We start from the raw sequence: 22,458 nt of genomic DNA, 5'->3' as shown, positions 1-22,458 counted from the left end.
TCCAGGCTAAACATACCCAGCTCCCTAAGAAGAGAAGAAGAGGAGGAGGAGGAGGAGCTTTTTTCTGGGGGGACGCAGGTGTATGCATACCCCTAAACATTTTGTAAATCTAAGTTTGACCTCATTAAAAGGCAGTATTTCAATATGAGTAGGAAAATGAGAGTACCCCTAAACATTTTTTTTAGAAAAAAGCACTAATAATAATACGTAATAATAATAACAATGCTGCCTCCCCCCAAAGAATCTGGGGAACTGTAGCTTGTGAAAAGTGCTCACCTCTTACCTCTTACAGCCTCTTACCTCTTACAGCCGCTATTCCAGGCATCCTTAACAAACTACAGTTCCCTCTGTTATCTTTTCTATCGGGTGACGTTTATAAGACATTTTCGAAATAGTGATTTGTAAATGGGGAAGTGTGAAACTATACATATCATCAAAAATTGCCAGAAAGGGAAGCTTCTTTCTTGTGGTGAAAGCATTTGTCTTTATAGAATCACAGAATTGTAGAGTTGAAAAGGACTTCGAGGGTTCTCTAGCATAACCCCCTGCAATGCAGGAATCTCAGCTGAAGCATTCAAGACAGACGGCCATCCAACCTCTGCTTAAAAGCCTCCCAGGAAGGAGAGTCCACAGCCTCCCGAGGGAGACCGTTCCACTGTCAAACAGCTCTTGCTGTCAGAAAGACTTAACAAATTTTTGTGTTTTTGTATTTTGATACTTTTGTAGTTTTTGTATTGTGTAGTTTGCTTTTTTTATTTTGTACGTGGTTTTTTTGTTATAAAATCTTAATAAACATATTTTTTAAAAAACAAATTTATTGTGCCACTTCATCAAGCCCACTTCGTCAGATGCATGGGGTGAGAGACATTAGTTGCTAGGCATGTAGAACGAGAAAACCGTCCGTGCCAGTTCCTCCTGCTGCTGCTCCAAACACAATATTAAAAGCACAATAAAACATCAAACATTAAAAGCTTCCCTAAACTGGGCTATCTTCAGAAGCCTTCTAAAAGTCAGATACAGTAGTTGTTTTATTTCCTTGACATCTGGCGGGGGGGGGGGGGTGTTCCACAGGGCAGCCACCACTACCGAGAAGGCCATCTTGCCTGGTTCCCTAGCAGTGAGGGAACCGCCAGAAGGCCCTTGGAGCTGGATTATCCCCTGGGATTGCCCCTTCCCCTTAGGCAGACTGAGGGGGGGACCACTTGTGGCTGATGTCATGAAAGGGCAGCAAATTGTTCCGCATTTAATCTTATGATGTAGCGCAATAACTGCAAAGGAGGAAGCAGAGAGAGGAACTTGTGGGCTTTTCTGCCTCAGGCGCCAAAAGAGCTTGTGACCCACTTTGGGTACCAGGCACCTTGCCTTGGTTTGGGGTGGAGGGCAGGACTGGATGCTGCTCTTCGGGTACCAAAAAGGGTTGGCCCTGACAGGAGAAGGAGTGGGAGGGGGGGAAAGAGGAAGAGAAGAGCAGGACGAAAAAAGAGATGTATGTTGTTCTGAGAACTCTCTAACAATGGGTGAGAAAAGAAATTGTAAACGACAGTGGGTATTTGTTCAACAATTATATTTTTTTAAAGAAAAGTTTCAGATGGAATAGGACTTTAAGTTAGCAAGAGAGCATAAGCTCCTTACTTTGCCTTTGGCTGGAGGGGAGCTACCTTCGATTTCTCCACTGATTTCCACGCGGGACAGCTCCCCATTCTGCACCGGGGAGCTACATGGTGGGGGCGTAGGGAGGGGGAGAGGCGGCGATCTATTTTAGAGAACTCCGTCGAAAGCTCTTCCACTTCGGGGCGCTCTCCAGGCGCCCGATTGGCCGAGACGGGAGCTCAGCGCGCGGCGATTGGGTGCGCCTGGCCGAGCCCTTGCTCCGAGACGCATTGGCTGCTTGGGGGCTTCGGAGGGGAGGGAGCCAAGGGGGCGGCTGGTGGGGAAGGCGTGTGCGCGCTCCGCTGCATCTGCCTATGCTGCAAGACAACAGGCCGGAGGAGAGCCGTGAAAGCTGCGCTTTGCACAATGATGGTGAGATAGTGCAAAGGTGCCAAAGTGTGGCCGTGGATGTGCGTGATAGCGTCATGTTTTAAAGCCGGCTCCCTCGGCTTGAAAGTCCAGTCACCTTTGACTGGACTTAACCGTCCAGGGGTCCTTTCTCCCCCCCCCCCATTTTTTAACCTAAATGCAATAATTATATATTCACACACACACACACACACACACACACACATTATTGGAGTAACTAGACATGAGAAGGGGTTAATTTGTGAGTGCAAAACGCCCCATGTATGAGCTCATCCCAGGTGCAAGGTCAACCAGTTGCTATGGCAATGACCCAGTGCTTTGCCTGTATCTGCGATGAATGTACGGTAGCCCAGCTCAGTCTGTGCGCTGTCACCCTTCTGCAGAGTGCGCTAGTCTTAAATTGCTGGAGTTCATTTGGAACAACTCGGATCCGTTGCCAACCCTACAAGCTGTAGCTATAATAATATCTACGCACTGTTTTACTGAGCCTTCTCTTCTGCAACTCTTTGCTGAGTGGGGCGGGGAGCAGCTTCCCCTGCGTGGAAATGAATGTCTCGTATCAGATCCCCCCACCGACCACCCCCAAGGTCAGAGCAGTGCGTGCGATGATGCGATAAGACTCGCCCGCGCGCTCTCCGGGATCAGGGCCCGCAGGCTGCTGTTTGCAAAAGACGCGACTCTCTTTCCTCCCTCCGGCGACGCCTGGAGCACCTCGGAGAGGGGCAAGAGAGGCGGGTCCTCCTCCCAGCCTCCGATCCGATCCCTTCGCGCTCCTCCACGGGCCGGACTCTCCTCCCGCTTGCGCGAGTGCGCAGGGGAGGGCGCGCAGGCTGCCGTTGCCTGGGATCGTCTCCGCTAGCTTGAAGGCTGCAGGAGCGAGGAAGACGCGCCTGCACTTTGGGTGAGTTTAGAATTATATATCATGTTGCATTTAAAAAGCAACCTTTATTTTTATTTCCTTCCAATCTGGATGTATCCGTCAAATTCCAAAACACACACAACTAAACATAAAATTTTCTCGCGCTCCCCCATCCCCCAAATAGCGAAGAAGCTAGCGAGTTACTCCCAGCTGTTAAACAAAGCGGGGAGTGGCGGGATAGTGGGGGGCGGGGAGAGGGCAAAATGGCGTCTGCAGGATTTCCTTTAAAGATGCGATGTGGGAGGAGATTTTGGACTTTAATAGATCAGGCTGTGCCCGGGAAAGCGCCACCGCTTGGGCAAAGAAACACACAGCGATTCTTTCCGATTGCGCGCAGGTCCGAAAACGAGAAGGATAGAGTTCTGCATTCTCAGAAACCTTAGTCGGAGAAACTTTGTACAGTACTGAGAAAATTGTATCTTTTCTGACTAACGGTCGAATAAAGAATGATAATGATGATGATGACACACGGCAGAGTTTAGATTAGCAAAGCTGGAAATTAATTTTAGGTTAAAAAAGAGAGAGAAAGGGAAAAGATGTAAATGCACATTGGATTGTATATGTTGAAAATGTTGAAACTTAGTAAAAATATAATTGAAAGAGAGAAAAGAGCTCCATGTCAGCCAGTTGTTAGTATTACCTAGTAGAGAGAATGGAAAGGGAAGAAAAGAGTTCTTGAGAAAGCTTGCTCACTGTTTTTGTGATGTTGCAGCTTGTCCTAATAAAAATAAAGTCGTGCCTGCCTGGCTGAGGGTTTTCAGTTCCTTTACAATGGACCAGTTCTGTGGCTTTTGTGCATCTTGCAGAATGGCAGATCTAGCTGTCCAGAAGTGGGTTTCTATCCCCGAGGGGCTTTCTACCACCTGGGCATGGGCCTCCTCAGTAATTTGGGTGGCAAATTGCTGTTTTGTTGTTGTTTAGTCGTGTCCGACTCTACGTGACCCCATGGACCATAGCATGCCAGGCACTCCTGTCTTGCACTGCCTCCCGCAGTTTGGTCAGACTCATGTTCGTAGCTTCGAGAACACTGTCCAACCATCTCGTCCTCTGTCGTCCCCTTCTCCTAGTGCCCTCAATCTTTCCCAACACCAGGATCTTTACCAAGGATTCTTCTCTTCTCATGAGGTGGCCAAAGTATTGGAGCCTCAGCTTCACGATCTGTCCTTCCAGGGAGCACTCAGGGCTGATTTCCTTCAGAATGGAGAGGTTTGATCTTCTTGCAGTCCATGGGACTCTCAAGAGTCTCCTCCAGCACATAAATTGCTGTTTACAGTGACTGTAGAGTGTGACATGGCTTTTGGTGTGGGATGCAAGCAATAGATCTGGTAACCTTCCATCTTTCAGCCACAGAGAGAAGGCCACTTCATGAGTTATCCTGTCCCAATTGCTAAACCTGCCTTACCTGGGAGGTCAAGGGTAGAACAGATATTTTTGCAGGCAGAAGGTACCAGGCCTAATCTTAGGTTTATTCCAGGAGGAAGGCAAGGACCTCGTAGCCATTGCCAGCTTGACTGAACAAACAGGAGGGGCAAGGGTGTGACTCAGAGTAAGGGTGGGGTTCCTTACTCTGAGAAGGGGTTCGTTTCCTTCCTGACCATAAATCACCCCATGGATGAGCTAATCAAATGCGCAAGGTCAGCCAAGCCAGTTGCTATGATAACAGCCCAGTGCACCAGATATATCTGTGATTAATGTATTTCAGCTCAGTTAGTATTTGTCAGCGCGAGTCGGAGTCTGTTGCTTGTCCAGTGCTGTCTTGAATTGCTGGAGTTTATTTTAAAAATATATATGCTAAATTTGTATATTGAGAGTTGATTTAGAAGTCTATAGAAACTGCGGGTTTGAGAATTTTGTTAGATAAATTGATATATGAGAAAATTGAAATTGGAAGGAGTTTTAAATAATGAATTGGAAATTGCTAAAGATGAATGAGAAATGAACCGCAGATAGGGGGAACTCGAGGAAGTCCCCCTTTACAATGAATGAAAAAGGATTATGATATTCTGATTTTTGTGTTTTTAAATTGTTGTGTTTATATGCAAAACTAATAAAATTATTTTTTTTAAAAAATGAATTGCTGGAGTTTATTTTTATTTTCTTTATTTTTTGCATTTTCATTTTTAATAATGAATTTAAAACGCATTACATGTGTATATTACATCACTTACAATAAATAAAATTCCAGCTATTTGCTCAAAAGGTAAATAAAAAAATAAACATAAAGGAAAAATATAACAAACCTGTGTTTGTCTTTCTTACATACTCATAAACAAAAACTTTATCCATATTCTTTACCAAATTCTGTTCACTTATTAGCAAAAATCACCAGAAAAAAATTACTAACAAAAATCCTCCTACCTGACTTCCTGTCAATTCCCGTCGTATAATTTAATTTTTACGTTGAATGTACCTAACTTCATTCCTCTATCTTTTATCTATTACATTCTTACAACATTTTATCCCCTTAGTCTTGTTTCCCTTCTTATTCAATAAACCAGGATCAACCAAACGCTGGAGTTTATTTGGAGCCACAGAGATACGTTGTACTTGTATGTATCTCTGTATCTATATCTATATCAGCAAAAGCTTACAAGCTGTATGTCCCGGAACCGTTTCACTGAACCTTACCTTCTGCAGCAGTAAACTATTTGGACTTTAAACTGCTTCCGTGTGGTGACTGGGACTTGCAGCAGCTTCGCAATCGGTGCTGAAGCCATTGAGAATTTTGCCCCTTCCTTCTTCTCCCAATGCGAAGTTAGCTAATGGCTTGTCCGTTTTGGGGAGGCGATGTCACATTGAAGGTTTATCTCTCTTTGCTGCACCCTCCTTAGAGTGAAAAAATGATATCCAAGTCTCAAATGAGATTGCCCCTACCTTCCAGGACAAGGCGAGATGCTGCACAACAGCCAAACCAGGTAGGAGATCCTCTGTTAGTTGATAGCCTCGGTCCAGTATACCTGGAGGAGCGTCTCCACCCCCATCGTTCTGACCGGACACTGAGGTCCAGCGCCGAGGGCCTTCTGGCGGTTCCCTTGCTGCGAGAAGCCAAGTTGCAGGGAACCAGGCAGAGGGCCTTTTCGGTGGTGGCACCTGCCCTGTGGAACGCCCTCCCATCAGATGTCAAAGAGAAAAACAACTACCAGATTTTTAGAAGACATCTGGAGGCTTTTAATGTTCAATAGATTATTGTATTGTATTTTTCTGTTGGAAGCCGCCCAGAGTGGCTAGGGAAACCCAGCCAGATGGGTGGGGTATAAATTATTATTATTATTATTATTATTATTATTATTATTATTATTATTATTATTATGGGTGGGAGGAGATGGGAGGGGAAAGGCAGGACCTAATGCAAGGAGAGTAAACCCAGCAGGGAGCAACCCAATGCACGACTTGTTTCCTTCCTTTCCTCCATCCCTCTCTCCTTGTGAATGTAAAAAGGCCTCTTCTGGATTAGATGAAAAAAATCCATCTAGTCTGGTAAACTGAGAAGTGGGACAACTTGTGGCAGAAATAACTTTTGAAAGAGCGTTCCTACTAGATCCACAGACTAGTTTACTCAGGACAACTGATGGAGATTCGCATTTCTCATTCACAGAGCAAGAAGCATGGGAACGTTTACAACCCACACTTTACAATCTCCATTAATACAAATCTATCTTCTGTGTGTGGATCTCCCTTTCTGGAGTGGGGCATCTGGAGCAAGTCCACGCAGGAAGCGGGTCACATGGGGGAAACTGAGTTTGCACCAGGGCAGCCGCATTTTGAATGTCCTCCTCCTGGTAGAAAATATCTTGCACATTTGTGCAAGAACATGTGCATGAACATCTCACAGACTAGAACACGTTGGATGACTATGCTAGATTTCTCTGCATAGGGAGGGTATTGTTATTGGGGTTTTTTCGTATGGAGGAGCATTCTGATCACTCACCTGCGATCTGAATTGGCACATTCCAGGAACCTTTTTTCAAAATCACGCGACCTGGTGTTTCACATTTGGGGTTTGGGGCAGAAAAAAACATTGGCCTGTGTTGCTAGAGCTTTGGAGAGCAATGCACAAGTAGATGTGGCTTCAAGTGGTTTCTGTAAGTTGAGCTGAGTAAGATACCCTCTGGGGTGGCTACTTTCTGTTCTGTGGCAGTGGCTGAGATTCTAGAGTTACAGAGTTCTATCCTTTTGGAACGCGGGTGGCACTGTGGTCTAAACCACTGAGCCTCTTGGGCTTGCCAATCGGAAGGTCGGCGGTTCGAATCCCCGTGACGGGGTGAGCTCCTGTTGCTCGGTCCCAGCTCCTACCAACCTAGCAGTTCGAAAGCACGTCAAAGTGCAAGTAGATAAATAGGTACCGCTCCGGTGAGAAGGTAAATGGTGTTTCTGTGAGCCATGGGCGTACCCAGGATCAAAACTAGGGGGGGGGGCAAGGGGAGGGGCCAAGGCACGGAAGGGGAGGGGCCACAAAGTGGGCGGGAACAGCGAACTCGCGCTCCGCCGGGCTGTGCCCCCCCCTAGCAGCAGGGCTGGTGGGCGGAGGCGGAGCCCAGCCCAGCGGAGCGCGAGTTCAGCGTTCCTGCCCGCCGCGCCGCGCTCTCTGGTTCCCCGCCGCGCTTGGCCTTGCCTGAGGGCGCGCCGGGGAGCTGGAGGGAGGGTGCGGCGCGGTGCGGCGGGAATGGCGAACTCGCGCTCCGCCGGGCTGTGCTCCGCCTCTGCCCACCAGCCCTGCTTCTAGAGTAGGGCAGCTGCCCTAACTTGCCGCATGGTGGGTACGCCCTTGCTGTGAGCTACTCTGGTTCGCCAGAAGTGGCTTAGTCATGCTGGCCACATGACCCAGAAAAACTGTCTGCGGACAAATATCGGCTCCCTTGGCCAGTAAAGCAAGATGAGTGCTGCAACCCCAGATTCGTTCGTGACTAGACTTAACTGTCAGGGGTCCTTTACCTTTACCTTATCCTTTTTGAAAGCATTTGTGGGGACTGAGATGAGGGTCTCTCTGTTCTCGCAGGGGCCCGTGGTGACCTTTGAAGATGTGGCTGTGTATTTCACGGAGAGCCAGGGGGCTCTGCTGGATCCTGACCAAAGGGCCTTGTACAGGGATGTCATGATGGAGAACTATGGGAATGTGGCCTCGTTGGGTAAGGACCTTCTGTCTTCATTATGAAACAGCTGGATGCCTTCGTGTTCTCCTGTCCATCGCAGGGCAATTAACGACTTTATGTATTTATTAATGTCCTTATTTCCATACCTGCCAAGTCTCCCGCTGAAAAATGTGGGATCAGCAGCGGCGCGGCACGGGAAGTTGTGTAGAAGCAACTTCTGGGGCTGCTCTGCCCATGTGTGGGCACCAGAAATAGGGCAGAGCGGCACCGGAAGTGCGGCCGTTACCAAGATGGCCACGGGCATGCGTAGAAGCGACTTCCGGTGCCGCTCTGCCTGATTTCCGGTGCCCACACATGGGCAGAATGGCACCCAAAACGGAGGCTTCCTGGCAGGTAGGAAATCCGGGGGATTTCCGGGATTTTTCTCCATTCGGGAGAACAGCGGGAAACGGATTAAAATCCGAGGGTTTCCCGCGAAAAACAGGATACTTGGCAGCTAAGCCTTATTTCTTAAGGTTTTTTCCTTTCCTTTCTCAGATTGCATGATATGCTTACCTTCTTGCAATGTCACGGCAGGCTCTTCTGACCAAGACAAAACCTTGTCTATGCATCTGTCCCATTCAGCAGCATTGGTCATGACCTTTATGGCCGTACGCACGGGGTCAGGGATTTACAGGGCTTACTGGCCACTGTACATTGAAATGGGTTACAAATCCTGAGTAACACCAGTGCAAAATGGCACTGGGATTTTGGGGGAGCCCGGTTTTAAGGCAAACCACATCATGGGTAAACAAATACAGTAGCCAATGTGTTGCCTAGGAAAGAGTCTCCAGATCTTTAGGTTACTTGAACACTGCACACAGAAACACAGAAAGGAAAGAATATTTTAAAAAAATATTTTAAAAATAATAATTTGCTGTTATTTTTTTTGATTCAGGAAATCCAGCTATGTATTTGATGGTGAGTTGTGTTATGAAAGGTAGTTTTGGGGCTTGTTTTCCGGAGTCAATTTGCGGGGGTCATAGGAAGAGTTTGCAGGGGTTGACCAAATCCTTAGACATTCTCTGTTTTTCTTTCCTGGGAAGGATCTCAATTCGCCAAACCTGAACTTATTTGCCAGCTGGAAAAGGGGGGAGAGCTGTGGGTGCCAGATTCTCAGGACATGGATGAAACAGAGAGTTCCAGCTCCAACTCAGGTGAGGGGTTTTGGGAAACTAGAAGACCAAAGACTCTTTCCAGATTTCTGGGGAATCTGGCCATTATGCTTTTTAAATGTTGGATTTCCTCCTAATTTAATTATTGTACAGCACCTAGCCCTTAAGCTGCATTATATTTATATTTTGAGAGGAATTGCTCCTGCAGCCAATCGGAAGCCACACCTTGGTTTTCGAACTGTTCCGGGTGTCGAACGGACTCCCAGAACAGATTAAATTGGACAACCAAGGTACGACTGTACTGGCAACGGGGGAGAAGGAAAAGGTGGGTGTTGATGGGCCAGTGTGGTGTAGTGGTTAAGAGCGGTGGACTCGTAATCTGGGGAACCGGGTTCGCGTCTCTGCTCCTCCACATGGCACTGGGATTTTGGGGGAGCCACATGCAGCTGCTGGGTGACCTTGGGCTAGTCACACACTCTGAAGTCTCTCAGCCCCACTCACCTCACAGAGTGTTTGTTGTGGGGGAGGAAGGGAAAGGAGAATGTTAGCCACTTTGAGACTCCTTCGGGTAGTGATAAAGCGGGATATCAAATCCATACTCCTCCTCCTCCTCCTCTTCTTCTTCTTCTTCTTCTTCTTCTTCTTCTTCTTCTTCTTCTTCTTCTTCTTCTTCTTCTTCTTCTTCATGTTAGTAGCTGAGTTTCCACCTTCTAACTCTTAACATGTTTCAATCTTCCTTATTCTCCAAAATAAATATTTTTTTCTATTACCCCCTTATCTCAGCAGGTCCGTGCAATCAAAATAATTTATATTCCACATGCGTATCAACCATTGCCAATTGTCAGCAAATGATGGAAGGAGAGAAACTGTATAAATGTATGGACTGCGGGAAGTGCTTTGCTCGGAAATCAAAGCTCGTGGAGCACCGGAGGGTCCACACAGGAGAAAAACCGTACAAATGCTCCGAGTGTGGGAAATGTTTCGCTTGGAAATGGCCGCTTGTGATACACCAGAGGGTCCACACAGGAGAGAAACCTCACAAATGCTCTGAGTGTGGGATGCGCTTTGCTGAAAAGCCAAAACTCAACAGGCACCAGAGGGTCCACACTGGAGAGAAGCCGTATAAGTGCTCCGAATGTGGCAAAACGTTTGCTCAGAAATCGTACCTCATGATCCACCTGAGAAGCCACACGGGAGAGAAGCCGTTTAAGTGCTTGGATTGCGGCAAAGGTTTCGCCCACAAATCAAAGCTCGTGAGCCACCAGAGGGTTCACACCGGCGAGAAAGGGTACAAATGCTTGGAATGCGGCAGGTGTTTTGCTCACAAATCGTACCTCGTGATGCACCGCAGGACCCACACGGGAGAGAAACCTTTCAAATGTGTGGACTGCGAGAAGTCCTTTGCTCAGAAATCGCACCTCACGATCCACCGCAGAACCCACACAGGAGAGAGACCTTTCCAATGCCTGGAATGTGGGAAACGCTTTGTTGATTCCTCTGCATTCACAGGCCACCAGAGAGTCCACACCGGCGAGAAAACCTACAAATGTGCGCAGTGTGGGAAGTGTTTTGCTTGGAAATCAAATCTCACGCTCCACCAGAGAGGCCACACGACCAAGAAAGCGTGGAAATGCTCAGAGTGCGGGAAATGTTTTGCTCGGAAATCGCACCTCCACAACCACGAGCGGGACCACAGAGGGGAGAAACCCTACAAATGTTTGGAGTGTGGGAAAAGCTTTGCCTGGAAGTTGCAGCTCGTGAACCACGAGAGAGTCCACGGGGGAAAGAAACCACATAAGTGTTTGGAGTGTGGGAAGTGCTTTGCTCGGAAATCACACCTCACAATCCACAAAAGGCTTCACACGGGAGAGAAACCCTTTAAATGCTTGGAGTGTGGGAAATGTTTCAATCTGAAGTCCCGTCTTGTCGAACATCGAAGAGTCCACACAGGAGAGAAACCCTTCAAATGCAAGGAGTGCGGGAAGGCTTTTGCTAATAAATCCAATCTCCAGACACACCTGAGAGTCCATACAGGGGAAAAGCCGTACAAATGCCTGGAGTGCGGGAAGTGTTTCACTGTGAAATCTAGCCTCGTGAAGCACCACAGGGCCCAAGCAGGAGAGAAACCTTATAAATGTCTGGAGTGCGGGAAATGTTTTGCTTGCAAATCACAATACGTGATGCACCAGAGGATCCACACGGGAGAGAAACCCTTTAAATGCATGGAGTGTGGGAAATGCTTTGCTCGGACGTCATACCTCAAAAACCACCAGAGACTCCACACTGGGAAGAAGCCATATAAGTGCTTAAAGTGTAGGGAATGTTTTTCTTTGAAATCAGCCCTTCTCAGACACCAGGCAGCTCACACAGATGACAGACCTCATGCATATTCACCCCAGTAGAGATTCTTCACATCTGAGAACACCAGGTGAGACATCGCTACGTATATTTACTTCCACATGTTATAATTTTCACTGGCTGGCCGGCCTAATTATGTCTATGGGACAGAGATTCTCCACTGCTGAGCAGATCAACATGACCTGGCTTAAAATATTTCTTCTTTAATTGATTGATTGATTGATTACTTCATGAAGAGTGGGTTTTTTCCTTTGGTGTTTTTTTTTAACATGGGGAAATATTTTTGGCTGACTCGCCTCTCATGTCCTCAGTCTGAAGCAGTAACAGTCCAGGATTCCAATCTTCATTCTGTGGAAAGGAAAGATCAGCTTTAGCTTGAAATAGTTTACTTATTGTTATTATTATTATTATTATTATTATTAGGTAAAGGTAAAGGGACCCCTGACTATTAGGTCCAGTCGTGACCGACTCTGGGGTTGCGACGCTCATCTTGTGTTATTGGCCGAGGGAACCGGCGTACAGCTTCCAGGTCATGTGGCCAGCATGACAAAGCCGCCTCTGGCGAACCAGAGCAGCGCACGGAAACGCCGTTTACCTTCCCGCTGGAGCGGTACCTATTTATCTACTTGCACTTTTGACGTGCTTTCAAACTGCTAGGTTGGCAGGAGCTGGGACCGAGCAATGGGAGCTCACCCCGTCGCGGGGATTCGAACCGCCGACCTTCCGATCGGCAAGCCCTAGGCTCTTTGGTTTAAACCACAGTGCCACCGGCGTCCCTGTTATTATTTATTTATTTTAATTTATTTCTACACCGTTCTTCGTCCGGAGATGATAGGGTGGTTTGCAATATAAAAACACAGCCATATATAGTGTATTAAAAATCAAGAACAGCAAACCCCCCCACCCAGTTTAAAAGGCCATAGATTATTTAATTAGCCAAAGGCCTGGGAGAAGAGTAATGTTTTTGCCTTAACCTAAAAGATATGTAATGAAGGTGCCAGGCAAGCCTCTCTGGGGAGAGCATTCCACAAGTGGGGAGCCACTGGAAAAAGGCCCCGTTCTCGTGTTGTACCCTCCGGACCTCTCACAGAGGAGGCACACAAAAGAAGGCCTCAGATGATGAACACAGAGTCTGGGAAGAGGCAGTCCTTGAGGTACTGTGGCCCTGAGTCATTCAAGGCTTTATGAGCCAAAACCAGCATTTGAATCGAGCCCAGAAACTAATTGGCAGCCAGTGTAGTTGGGCCAGGATTGTCTCTCTCTCTATATATATATATAATAGATTATGTGTTTTATTAGTTTTCAATTACAATAATCCAATAGTAGCCTCACTATAACAATGCCAAATTATAATACAATTACTAATACCAATCATTCAGATACCAAATTATATAATTTAGTCGTCCCCCCCCCCGCGTGCTAGAATTGATGGTTTGATGATTTACTTTATTTCTGCGTTCCAAAAATCTTATTAATTTCAATTACACCCCAATCAAAATAACAATCCCTTATACAACAACTGCAATGTTAACAACTTCCATTCATATTAAATGATTTATAAACCTCTACAGTGGTACCTCTACTTACGAATTTAATGCGTTCCGAACGCACATTCGTAAGTCGAAAAAATTGAATCCCATAGGAATGCATTGGGAGAAAAAAATCGTAAGTCGAAGCAACCCTATCTAAAAATTTGTAAGTAGAAAAAATTCTATCTAAACCACATCCAAGATGGCGGACAGAGCTCTGTTTGTAAGTAGAAACATTCGTAAGTAGAGTTATTCGTAAGTAGAGGTACCACTGTATAGGTGACGCATTCAAGCTATATCCTTGTTCTTCCTGCATGTGGTAATTATTCTTTCTGTGTTGTTTCTTGTAAAATATTATGCCTGTCTTTTCAGAGGCAGCCCTTTGTATAACATGTGGCAGTAATCTAATTCTCTTTCTGTTTCTTCATCCCAGCATCTTATCCGAGAGAAATGCTCTTCTGCAAAGTCCATGGGAGCATTGAGTTTTGGGAGAAGATAGAGAAGATACCCGTGAAAGAATATTGTCTGAGGAAACAGGCTTTGCCAAAACGATGGTTGATCATGAACAAATTTCTGCAAAGGGAAAGACATTATGAGTGTTTGACACATGCCTGAAAGGACATTTAACCTGGGAGTGTTTATGTGTGTGTTTATAGATTGATGCTTTTATTGCTATCTACTGGCGGGTAGCGGGTGGCGCTGTGGATTAAACCACAGAGCCTAGGGCTTGCCGATCAGAAGGTCGGCGATTCAAATCCCTGTGACGGGGTGAGCTCCCGTTGTTCGGTCCCTACTCCTGCCCACATACGGTAGCAGTTTGAAAGCACGTCAAAGTGCAAGTAGCTAGGAAGGTAAACGCTGTTTCCGTGCACTGCTCTGGTTTTGCCAGAAGCGGCTTTGTCATGCTGGCCACATGACCCAGAAACAGGGCCGGCTCTAGGTAGACCCCCTGCTGGTAGGCAGGGCGCCACGCGTCGAAGCTGCGCGGAAACCATGCTGCGCCCTATGAGGGCGGGGGCACCGGAGCGATCTCCACCCCTCAGCGCCAAGGCGGCCAACCTGCTTGAGACTGCCCTGCCCAGAAACTGTATGCCGGCTGCCTCGACCAATAAATCGAGATGAGCACTGCAACCCCAGAGTCGTCCGTGACTGGACCTAACAGTCAGGGGTCCCTTTACCTTTACCGGCACTTCAGACAAGATTTTCAGGATCTGGGCAGGATGCAGATAATCACTAAAAGCATATCTTTATTAAAGTGACTAACAAAAATAAGTTTTAAATTATTATAGCAAATTGTCTCCTATTAGTGAGAGTTGACCTTAAGTCAGAGTTGGGTTTGTAGCCTGGATAAGAGGAGACTACAAGGAGATAGGATAACCATCTTCAAATATCTAAAGCAGGCACCCCCAAACTTAGGCCCTCCAGATGTTTTGGCCTACAACTCCCATGATCCCTAGCTAACAAGACCAGTGGTCGGGGAAGATGGGAATAGTAGTCCAAAACATCTGGAGGGCCGAAGTTTGGGATGCCTGATCTAAAGGGCTGTCCCATGGAAGCTAGTTTTCTCCTGCTCTGGAGGGGCATGAACCAATAATGGCTTCAAGTTACAAGAAAAGAGATTCTGACCAAACATCAGGAAGAACTTTCTGGTGGTAAGAATGGGGTCCCTTGGAAGGGGGTGGACTTGCCCTCACTGGAGGTTTTTAAGCAGAGGTTGGATGGCCATCCTGCCAGGGAAGCTTTAGTGGAGATTCCTGCATCGCAGGGGGTTGGACTAGATGACCCACAGGTCCCTTCCAACTCTACAATTCTATGCTTCTATGTCATTGAATAAAAAAGGGGGGGTATCCTATCTTTAGAAAATAGAGGGAAGTTTTTAATGACTGATGTTTTAATGTATTTTTACTCTTTTGTTGGAAGCCACCCAGAGTGGCTGGGGAAACCCAGCCAGATGGGCGGGGTATAAATAAATATAACAACAACAACAACAACAACAACAACGTCGGTAAAACGACACCTGATCTACACACACGTTTTAGAAACCACAAATCAGTGATTTGGACAAAAAAAGTAGAGCAACCTGACAATTGCTGACAATTTGATTCTGAAAACTTGAGCCTCTTAAACAACGTTAGCAGAAAAGGAGGAACTTCTGGATGTAGAACCTGGAGGCAGTAATACGGCATAGCCTAGAGAACAGAACCCACCTTGCCTTTTAGCTTCAGTGAATGAAGGTCTTCTGAGCACTCCCATCCTCAAAGCTCTCTAGCTGCCACCTTGGATGCAACATCAGTTTTAGCAGAGCAACTGATGAAGGCAGAAGCTGGAACGTTTTGCTGTAAGAATTAAAAATGTCTGCTTGGGTAGTCACTGGTGTGTGTGTTTCTGTGTGTATATGGTACCGGTATATATACAAATATATACAGGCACATGTAAGCACATAAATACAAAGCAGCTGTGATGAACACCTTGACCAAGTTGTAGGCGAAGGGTTGTGGCTCTCTACACAACCCGAATGTCCTTGACCAGGCATAGGCAAACTCGGCTCTCCAGATGTTTTGGGACTACAATTCCCATCATCCCTGACCACTGGTCCTGTTAGCTAGGGATTATGGGAGTTGTAGTCCCAAAACATCTGGAGGGCCGAGTTTGCCTATGCCTGTCCTTGACTGTTGGCCATTCCGACTTTGACCAACTTAGAGAAGAAATAATCTGGTCCGTTTAATGTCGTCGGTTTATTCACAGTTGTGGGAGTTTTGGTGGGGTTGGAACTGGCCTGTGATGGAGTTGCAGCAAGGAAGAGAAGTCTTTGTAACTGTATGTAGAATAAAACCCTTTTTTTTAAAAAAAAACACTTTTAACACACCTTGAGAGCTAAATAAAAGAAGGAAACTTCAACTGTTGATTCTTTTTATAAATATGAAATGGTAACATAATTCCATCCCGGCATGGAGAGAAATTTGACTCCCTTCTGATTTGATCGTTTTTAATTATTTAAAAAATTTCGCTGTTTTCATTACTATTCAGTTGATAAAAAATAAAGTTTGGGTGGACAGGCCCACTACTGATTTTAAATATATTGCCAGTTAAGCTTTCATCTCTCTCTCTCTCTCTCTCTCTCTCTCTCTCTCTCTCCATCCATTTCTCTATGGAGGCGATACAACCATGTGCAAGTTATCAGCTCTTGGAAATTCGTGCAAAGGCTGGGAACTTGTAAATTAGCAATGCTCTATCCATTATCCTCTATTTTGTATCTTGGATCCAGAACTGGGAAGCTCTGTCTCTTCAAGATGTTGCTGGCCCCCACCTCATTGCTGACTGCTGGTGGCCCTTGCTGGGACTAATAGAAGTTCAAAACACGTTAGTTCTCTACCCCATAGTTCTTTAGACACCCTAAACGTATTACACATTTCTTAAAAGCAAACACAAATGCTACAGTAAAATCTCCGTCAAGGTGCTGGGATAACTTTATCACCTACAACGTGTGTCCGGCCCCCCACGGCTTCGAAACTAGCCGTGCCCAGAAGCGTTTCAAATACCAAGGAGCTCTTTCAGGTGACTGCATATCTCGATACGTTTTGGCCCTCCCTCATGGCTTTCCGATCTCTAAATATAAGAAGCACCCAGTCTCCCTGACGGAGGCCCAGCTGAAAGTTGTCTCCCAAGCCTGGGTGGGTTGGCAAATCATTTACTTGGCAGGAGAGGTGAGAATGACTTTTCCAACGTGTGACCCAGGGAGGGTGTCCTTCGCTTGCTGAATTTACCAAACCGGTTGGAACTTCACCTTCAAACCAGGAAATGCTGAGCTCTTCGAGCCTCCGGTTCCTTCGCCCCCAACTGCTGTGCAGAATTTCCTCCATACCTTTCCAGGTACTTTCTGACTCCCTGCCGTCCTGACCTTTCATTGGTGGGGTGGGGGTGGGGGCAGTTATTCCTATGATGGGAAGTCTGAACATGGGCTCTTCTAATAATCATAATATTTTTTATTATTTATACCCTGCCCATCCGGCTGGGTTTCCCCAGGGGGAAGGGTGGTTGCATTTGCAGCGTTCGACTGGCGCAACATGAAAGGCCGGCAAATGCTGTTCTCCATCGAAACAGAAAGCCAAAAATGCAGCAAGCAAATGTTGTGTGCCGAGGGAGGCAGTCTCCTTGCTTCTGAGCCCGGCATCTGGCAATGCCAGATTTAGAGTGTTACAAGTGGTTCTGCTGAGAGCAGTACATGTGAAAAGGATCTAGGAGTCCTGGTAGACCACAAACTTGACATGAGCCAACAGTGTGATGCAGCAGCTAAAAAAGCCAATGCAATTCTGGGCTGCATCAATAGGAGTATAGCGTCTAGATCAAGGGATGTAATACTACCACTGTATTCTGCTCTGGTCAGACCTCACCTGGAGTACTGTGTCCAGTTCTGGGCACCCCAGTTCAAGAAGGATACTGACAAGCTGGAACATGTCCAGAAGAGGGCAACCAAAATGGTCAAAGGCCTGGAAACAATGCCTTATGAGGAACGGCTTGGGGAGCTGGGTATGTTTAGCCTGGAGAAGAGAATGTTAAGGGGTGATATGATAGCCATGTTCAAATATATAAAAGGATGTCATATGGAGGAGGGAGAAAGATTGTTTTCTTCTGCTCCAGAGAAGCGGACACGGAGCAATGGATTCAAACTACAAGAAAGGAGAGTCCACCTAAACATTAGGAAGAACTTCCTGACAGTAAGAGCTGTTCGGCAGTGGAATTTGCTGCCAAGGAGTGTGGTGGAGTCTCCTTCTTTGGAGGTCTTTAAGCAGAGGCTTGACAGGCATATGTCAAGAATGCTTTGATAGTGTTTCCTGCTTGGCAGGGGGTTGGACTGGATGGCCCTTGTGGTCTCTTCCAACTCTATGATTCTATGATTCTATGAACGTAACATTTTAAAACTGCAGCAGACGAAAACAAAATCCAAAACAGGAACAGCCTATGCATTTGTGTTCTGGTGCAAAATTACTGGCTTTTTTTGGGGGGGGGAGGGGAAATCCAACTCTATGATTCTATGAAATTGATTTAAATCCCTTTTTTACAGAAAGGTTCAACCTTGCTGGCCTCCTCTTCATGTTGACAAGCAGAGGAAGGTTTCCTCTTTTGGAATAATAAAATCCTTTTTTCTTTTACAGAAAGGTTCAACCTTTATTTTATTATTCCAAAAAAGGAAACTTTCCTCTGCTTGTCAATATTAAGACGGTGCCAGCGAGGCTGAACCTTTCTGTTAAAAAAGGGATTATTATTATTTTCCCAAAAAGGAAACCTTCCTCTGCTTGTCAATATTACGAAGATGCCAGCAAGACTGAGTCTTTCTGTAAAAATAATAATCATTTAAATCAAATCTTACTGACAAATCTCCTGCGCTGGGTCGTCGCAATTCTCCTTGCGCTTTGCAGGTTCCTCGGGAAATGTCCCAGGAGCGAAGCGGCAAGGCCGCCCCGCCGGGCCTGATCCACCGGCTGGACCACCTGGTGATGACGGTCCGGAGCATTGAGGACACAGCCGCTTTCTACTCCCGGGTCCTTGGCATGGAAGTCGTCTCCTTCAAGGTGCTGGGAACGGCGACCGCTTTATCGCCTACAAGACGGTGCTGTTTATTTTATAGTACGGCCCATTGAGGATCGCTTTCGTTTTAGGGATCAACGGTCTCGTTAGAGAGTAAAATTCATGTTCAAATAAATGGCTGCTTTTGAAAGTCTGGAATGGATTAATCCATTTCTCATTCCTTTCCATGGGAAAGGGCGCCTCAGTTTTGGAACAGACTTCCGGAACTCTTCGGCGATCAGCCTTCTTTATGGTCCAGCTCTCACTTCCATACATCACTACTGGGAAAACCATAGCCTTAACTATACATACCTTTGTCGGCAAGGTGATGTCTCTGCTTTTTAAGATGCTGTCTAGATTTCTCATTGCTTTTCTCCAAAGAAGCAGGCGTCTTTTAATTTCGTGACTGCTGTCACCATCTGCAGTGATCAAGGAGCCCCAGAAAGTAAAATCTCTCACTGCCTCCATTTCTTCCCTTTCTATTTGCCAGGAGGTGGTATATCACTACCATGATCAAATGCTGTATTTGCCAAGCCCTTCCCTTGTCTTCATCCTCGTCATTCTGCGTTTTGCCTTCACAGGGAAACCGTCAAGCTCTGCATTTTGGCCAGCAGAAATTCAACCTCCACGAGGTGGGGAAGGAATTTGAACCCAAAGCCCACCGGCCGACCCCTGGCTCTTTGGACCTCTGCCTCGTCACAGAGATGCCTCTGGAACAGCTGGTGGGACACCTGGAGGTCAGGCAGGGGCTGCAACCAGGGTGGATAAAAATCAATGTTTTATTTTTTTTTAAAAAAATCCGATTTTTAAAATTTAAATCGGCTTTTTTATTTACCTGTAAATCGTTTTTTAAAATTTAAATCAGATTTTTTTATTTAAATTGGTTTTTTAAAAAAATAAAATGCTTTTGGAGGAAAAATATTTTCAAAGATAGTTTTCAGTTACATTATAGTTACATTTCAATAGTCCAAAGGCTAGGAAATAACCAGGAAATAAGGATTTGTTTAAAGCTTTTCATGTGTGCTAAAACTCAGTGTAAGCTTTTTTGGGGGGGGGGTTAATAACCACATCAGTTAACAAACATGGATACCTATGCTATCATGTTATCGTTTTAGTTACATAAATTATTTCGTTGTTAAGGAAATGATTGTTTTTCTCCTTCCAATAAAGTACAGCAGAAAAATAATATTTTTTAAAAAATTGTTATTTTATTTTTTACAATGAGTGGCCAGATTTTTTGGGGGGGGGCAATAAATTATTATTATTATTATTATTATTATTATTATTATCTTACTATCAGGTTCTGGTGTTTCTCGTGTGTGTTTTTTTAACTTTTTTAAAATGTTATTTTATTTTTAACACCTAGTTTTTTAAAAGGGCGTGGAGAAATGAGCATTGCAGGAGCAGTGTGACGTTGCAAATGGCCCTCGATGCTTTTGATGGAATTTTAGGTTTTTTTCATTCATTCACTTCATTTTATTCATTTTCATTTCCTTCATCTCCTCCCCTGACGCTTTTTCAGGTATGTGGGGTCAGCATCGAAGAAGGCCCAGTGGCCAGAACTGGGGCGCTTGGACCAATAAAATCCATTTATTTCCGAGACCCGGACCATAATCTGCTGGAAGTCTGCAACTACGGTGGGAGTGACTTGTGAAATTTCCAATTTCCAGAGAGAAATGAGGGAAAGTGGCACTAAATGACTGTTTAGGGAAGTTTTTAATATTTGATGAATTATTGTATTTTAATCTTTTGTTGGAAGCTGCCCAGATGGGCGGGGTATAAATTATTATTATTGTTGTTGTTGTTGTTGTTGTTGTTGTTGTTCTTATTATTATTATTATATTATTATTATTATTATTATTATTATTATTATTGAAAATGTATAACTAGTTAGAATGGGAAACAACGGATGAAGAGGTGTTATGATAAAGTGGGCAAAAGATGTGGGACATAATATTCAAATGACAGATTGGGAAAGATTATGGAAAAACATTCTAAAATTGACGGCCTGGACCTGACTTAAAGCGATTTGAAAAAAAACGAGGGAAATCGGGGGATTTTGGAAATCCCACATTTGGGAGTTGGGCTGTGATATTTTTTTATTTTCTGTGATTGCTAAAACTAATTAAAAATAGTTTAAAGGAAGAATTAAAAGCACAATAGAAATTAAAATTCATGGCCTGGATCTGGCTTAAAGAGAACTATATGAAAACGATGGATAGCTGGTATTGAAAACTGGTTAAATTGGCAAAAAAATGTATAAAACAAGGGGAAATCAGTGTTGGAAGTGTAAAGAGGTAGAAGGAACTTGCATCATATGTGGTGGCAATGCAAAATTATGGGGGGGGAATAGGGAAATGGTATATAATGGATTGGAAAAAAATGTTTTGTCATAAACATGCATTGCCACCACATCAGATAAAAGTACTGTACCTTCTACAAATTCTTATATTCTTTCGGTAGATCTGTTCCTGTAATACCTAATAAAAAGGCTTCTGGTTTTTGAACAAAGGTTATTTTTCACATATTTTTCCAATTCATTATATATCATTTTACTATCTAACGAGACCATTGATCCATAAAATGAAAGCAATAATCAATGTACTGTACTATAAAATAAAAAAGAAAGTATTGTAGATGATAAAAATTAAAATTATTATTTTTTCTTACCTGCATTGATGATAGTCAATGTTTGGATGGGGGGCTTTTTCCATTTCCGCAGTCACACAATCAATCAATCAATCAGGAGCTGAACTGGGTTCAACACAATCACAAAAACAAATTAACCAAAAAAGCCTCAAAAACGCAAAATAAATAGCAAAAACAAAAGTGCCAAACTTAATCCGTTCCGGAAGTCGGGTTGACTTCCGAAATGTTCAAAAACCAAGGCGCAGCTTTTGATTGGTGCAGGTGCCCCGGAAACAATAGCTGACAGCTGCATTGGACATTCGCCTTCTGAAAAACATTTGAAAACTGGAACACTTACCGCTACTTCCGGGGTTTTGGTGTTTGTGAACCAAGGCGTTTGAGAACCAAGGTACACGATCTACTGGTTGGACATGCCTGCTATATGGTAATTTATGGACAAAATATGTATTTTATCAAAGTAATAGTCAAACTGAAATACAATTAAGAAGTAGTATATTAATAAAGGTAAAGGGGCCCTTGACCATCAGGTCCAGTCGTGTCCGACTCTGGGGTTGCAGCGCTCATCTCGCTCTATAGGCCGAGGGGGCCGGCGTTTGTCCGCAGACAGCTTCCGGGTCATGTGGCCAGCATGACAAAGCTGCTTCTGGCGAACCAGAGCAGCGCACGGAAACGCCGTTTACCTTCCTGCCGGAGCGGTACCTATTTATCTACTTGCACTTTGATGTGCTTTCGAACTGCTAGGTGGGCAGGAGCTGGGACCGAGCAACGGGAGCTCACCCCATTGCAGGGATTCGAACTGCCGACTTTCTGATCAGCAAGCCCTAGACTCTGTGGTTTAACCCACAGCGCCACTTGGGTCCCGTTATAGTATAATAATAGTGAAATGCAATTAAGAAGTAGTATATTAATAGTGAAATGCAATTAAGAAAAGTACGGTATATTAATATGAAATAATTATGAAGCTCTAACTTAAAATGATTTTCTATTCATAACAACCCAAATAATGCAAACACATTGGCATTGGGCAATGACAAAAGTTTCATAATCTGGTCTCTAGAAACTTGCTATAACATGAAATCATAATAGGTGTAAATATATGATGCAAACTAATAATAATTATAAATAGCAGAATGTAGACACCCTATGTATAGAAATGAGCAAACCAGTGATATTTT

At 44.9% G+C, this 22,458-nt stretch overlaps 2 protein-coding genes across 5 annotated transcripts; both read left to right on the top strand.

The window, feature by feature from the left end:
- Positions 1–2,350: 2,350 nt before the first annotated feature.
- On the top strand, positions 2,351–16,170 carry LOC118081020 (zinc finger protein 160). 4 transcript variants are annotated; one of them, XM_060270673.1, is made up of 6 exons: positions 2,351–2,920; positions 5,770–5,853; positions 7,935–8,064; positions 9,114–9,224; positions 9,969–11,610; positions 13,503–16,170. In XM_060270673.1, the coding sequence occupies exons 2-5, from the start codon at positions 5,779–5,781 to the stop codon at positions 11,582–11,584; spliced, it is 1,932 nt and encodes a 643-aa protein (XP_060126656.1). In that variant the 5' UTR covers positions 2,351–2,920; positions 5,770–5,778; the 3' UTR covers positions 11,585–11,610; positions 13,503–16,170. The 4 variants fall into 4 exon arrangements, with proteins under 4 accessions (XP_060126656.1, XP_060126654.1, XP_060126655.1 ...); XM_060270671.1 differs by having other exon boundaries at positions 2,352–2,920; positions 9,966–11,610; XM_060270672.1 differs by lacking the exon at positions 2,351–2,920 and having other exon boundaries at positions 5,745–5,853; positions 9,966–11,610.
- A 48-nt stretch (positions 16,171–16,218) lies between these two features.
- GLOD5 (glyoxalase domain containing 5) lies at positions 16,219–20,460 on the top strand. Its single transcript, XM_035107111.2, has 4 exons — positions 16,219–16,939; positions 18,487–18,639; positions 19,216–19,371; positions 20,157–20,460. The coding sequence occupies exons 1-4, from the start codon at positions 16,868–16,870 to the stop codon at positions 20,286–20,288; spliced, it is 513 nt and encodes a 170-aa protein (XP_034963002.1). The 5' UTR covers positions 16,219–16,867; the 3' UTR covers positions 20,289–20,460.
- Positions 20,461–22,458: the final 1,998 nt, after the last annotated feature.

Source organism: Zootoca vivipara, chromosome 2, assembly GCF_963506605.1.
Source record: "Zootoca vivipara chromosome 2, rZooViv1.1, whole genome shotgun sequence".
In the NCBI taxonomy this organism is placed as follows: Eukaryota; Metazoa; Chordata; class Lepidosauria; order Squamata; family Lacertidae; genus Zootoca; species Zootoca vivipara.
This window is presented reverse-complemented; position numbering and strand designations above follow the sequence as displayed.

Excerpts from the sequence above, each read along its gene's own strand:
- LOC118081020 (XM_060270671.1), top strand. The coding sequence starts at position 5,779 with ATGATATCCAAGTCTCAAATGAGATTGCCCCTACCTTCCAGGACAAGG. Across the intron at positions 5,854-7,934 it reads CTGCACAACAGCCAAACCAG|GGGCCCGTGGTGACCTTTGA; the intron begins GTAGGAGATCCT and ends CTGTTCTCGCAG. Across the intron at positions 9,225-9,965 it reads GAGTTCCAGCTCCAACTCAG|CAGGTCCGTGCAATCAAAAT; the intron begins GTGAGGGGTTTT and ends CCCTTATCTCAG.
- GLOD5 (XM_035107111.2), top strand. The coding sequence starts at position 16,868 with ATGCTGAGCTCTTCGAGCCTCCGGTTCCTTCGCCCCCAACTGCTGTGC. Across the intron at positions 18,640-19,215 it reads TGGAAGTCGTCTCCTTCAAG|GGAAACCGTCAAGCTCTGCA; the intron begins GTGCTGGGAACG and ends TTGCCTTCACAG. Across the intron at positions 19,372-20,156 it reads AGCTGGTGGGACACCTGGAG|GTATGTGGGGTCAGCATCGA; the intron begins GTCAGGCAGGGG and ends ACGCTTTTTCAG.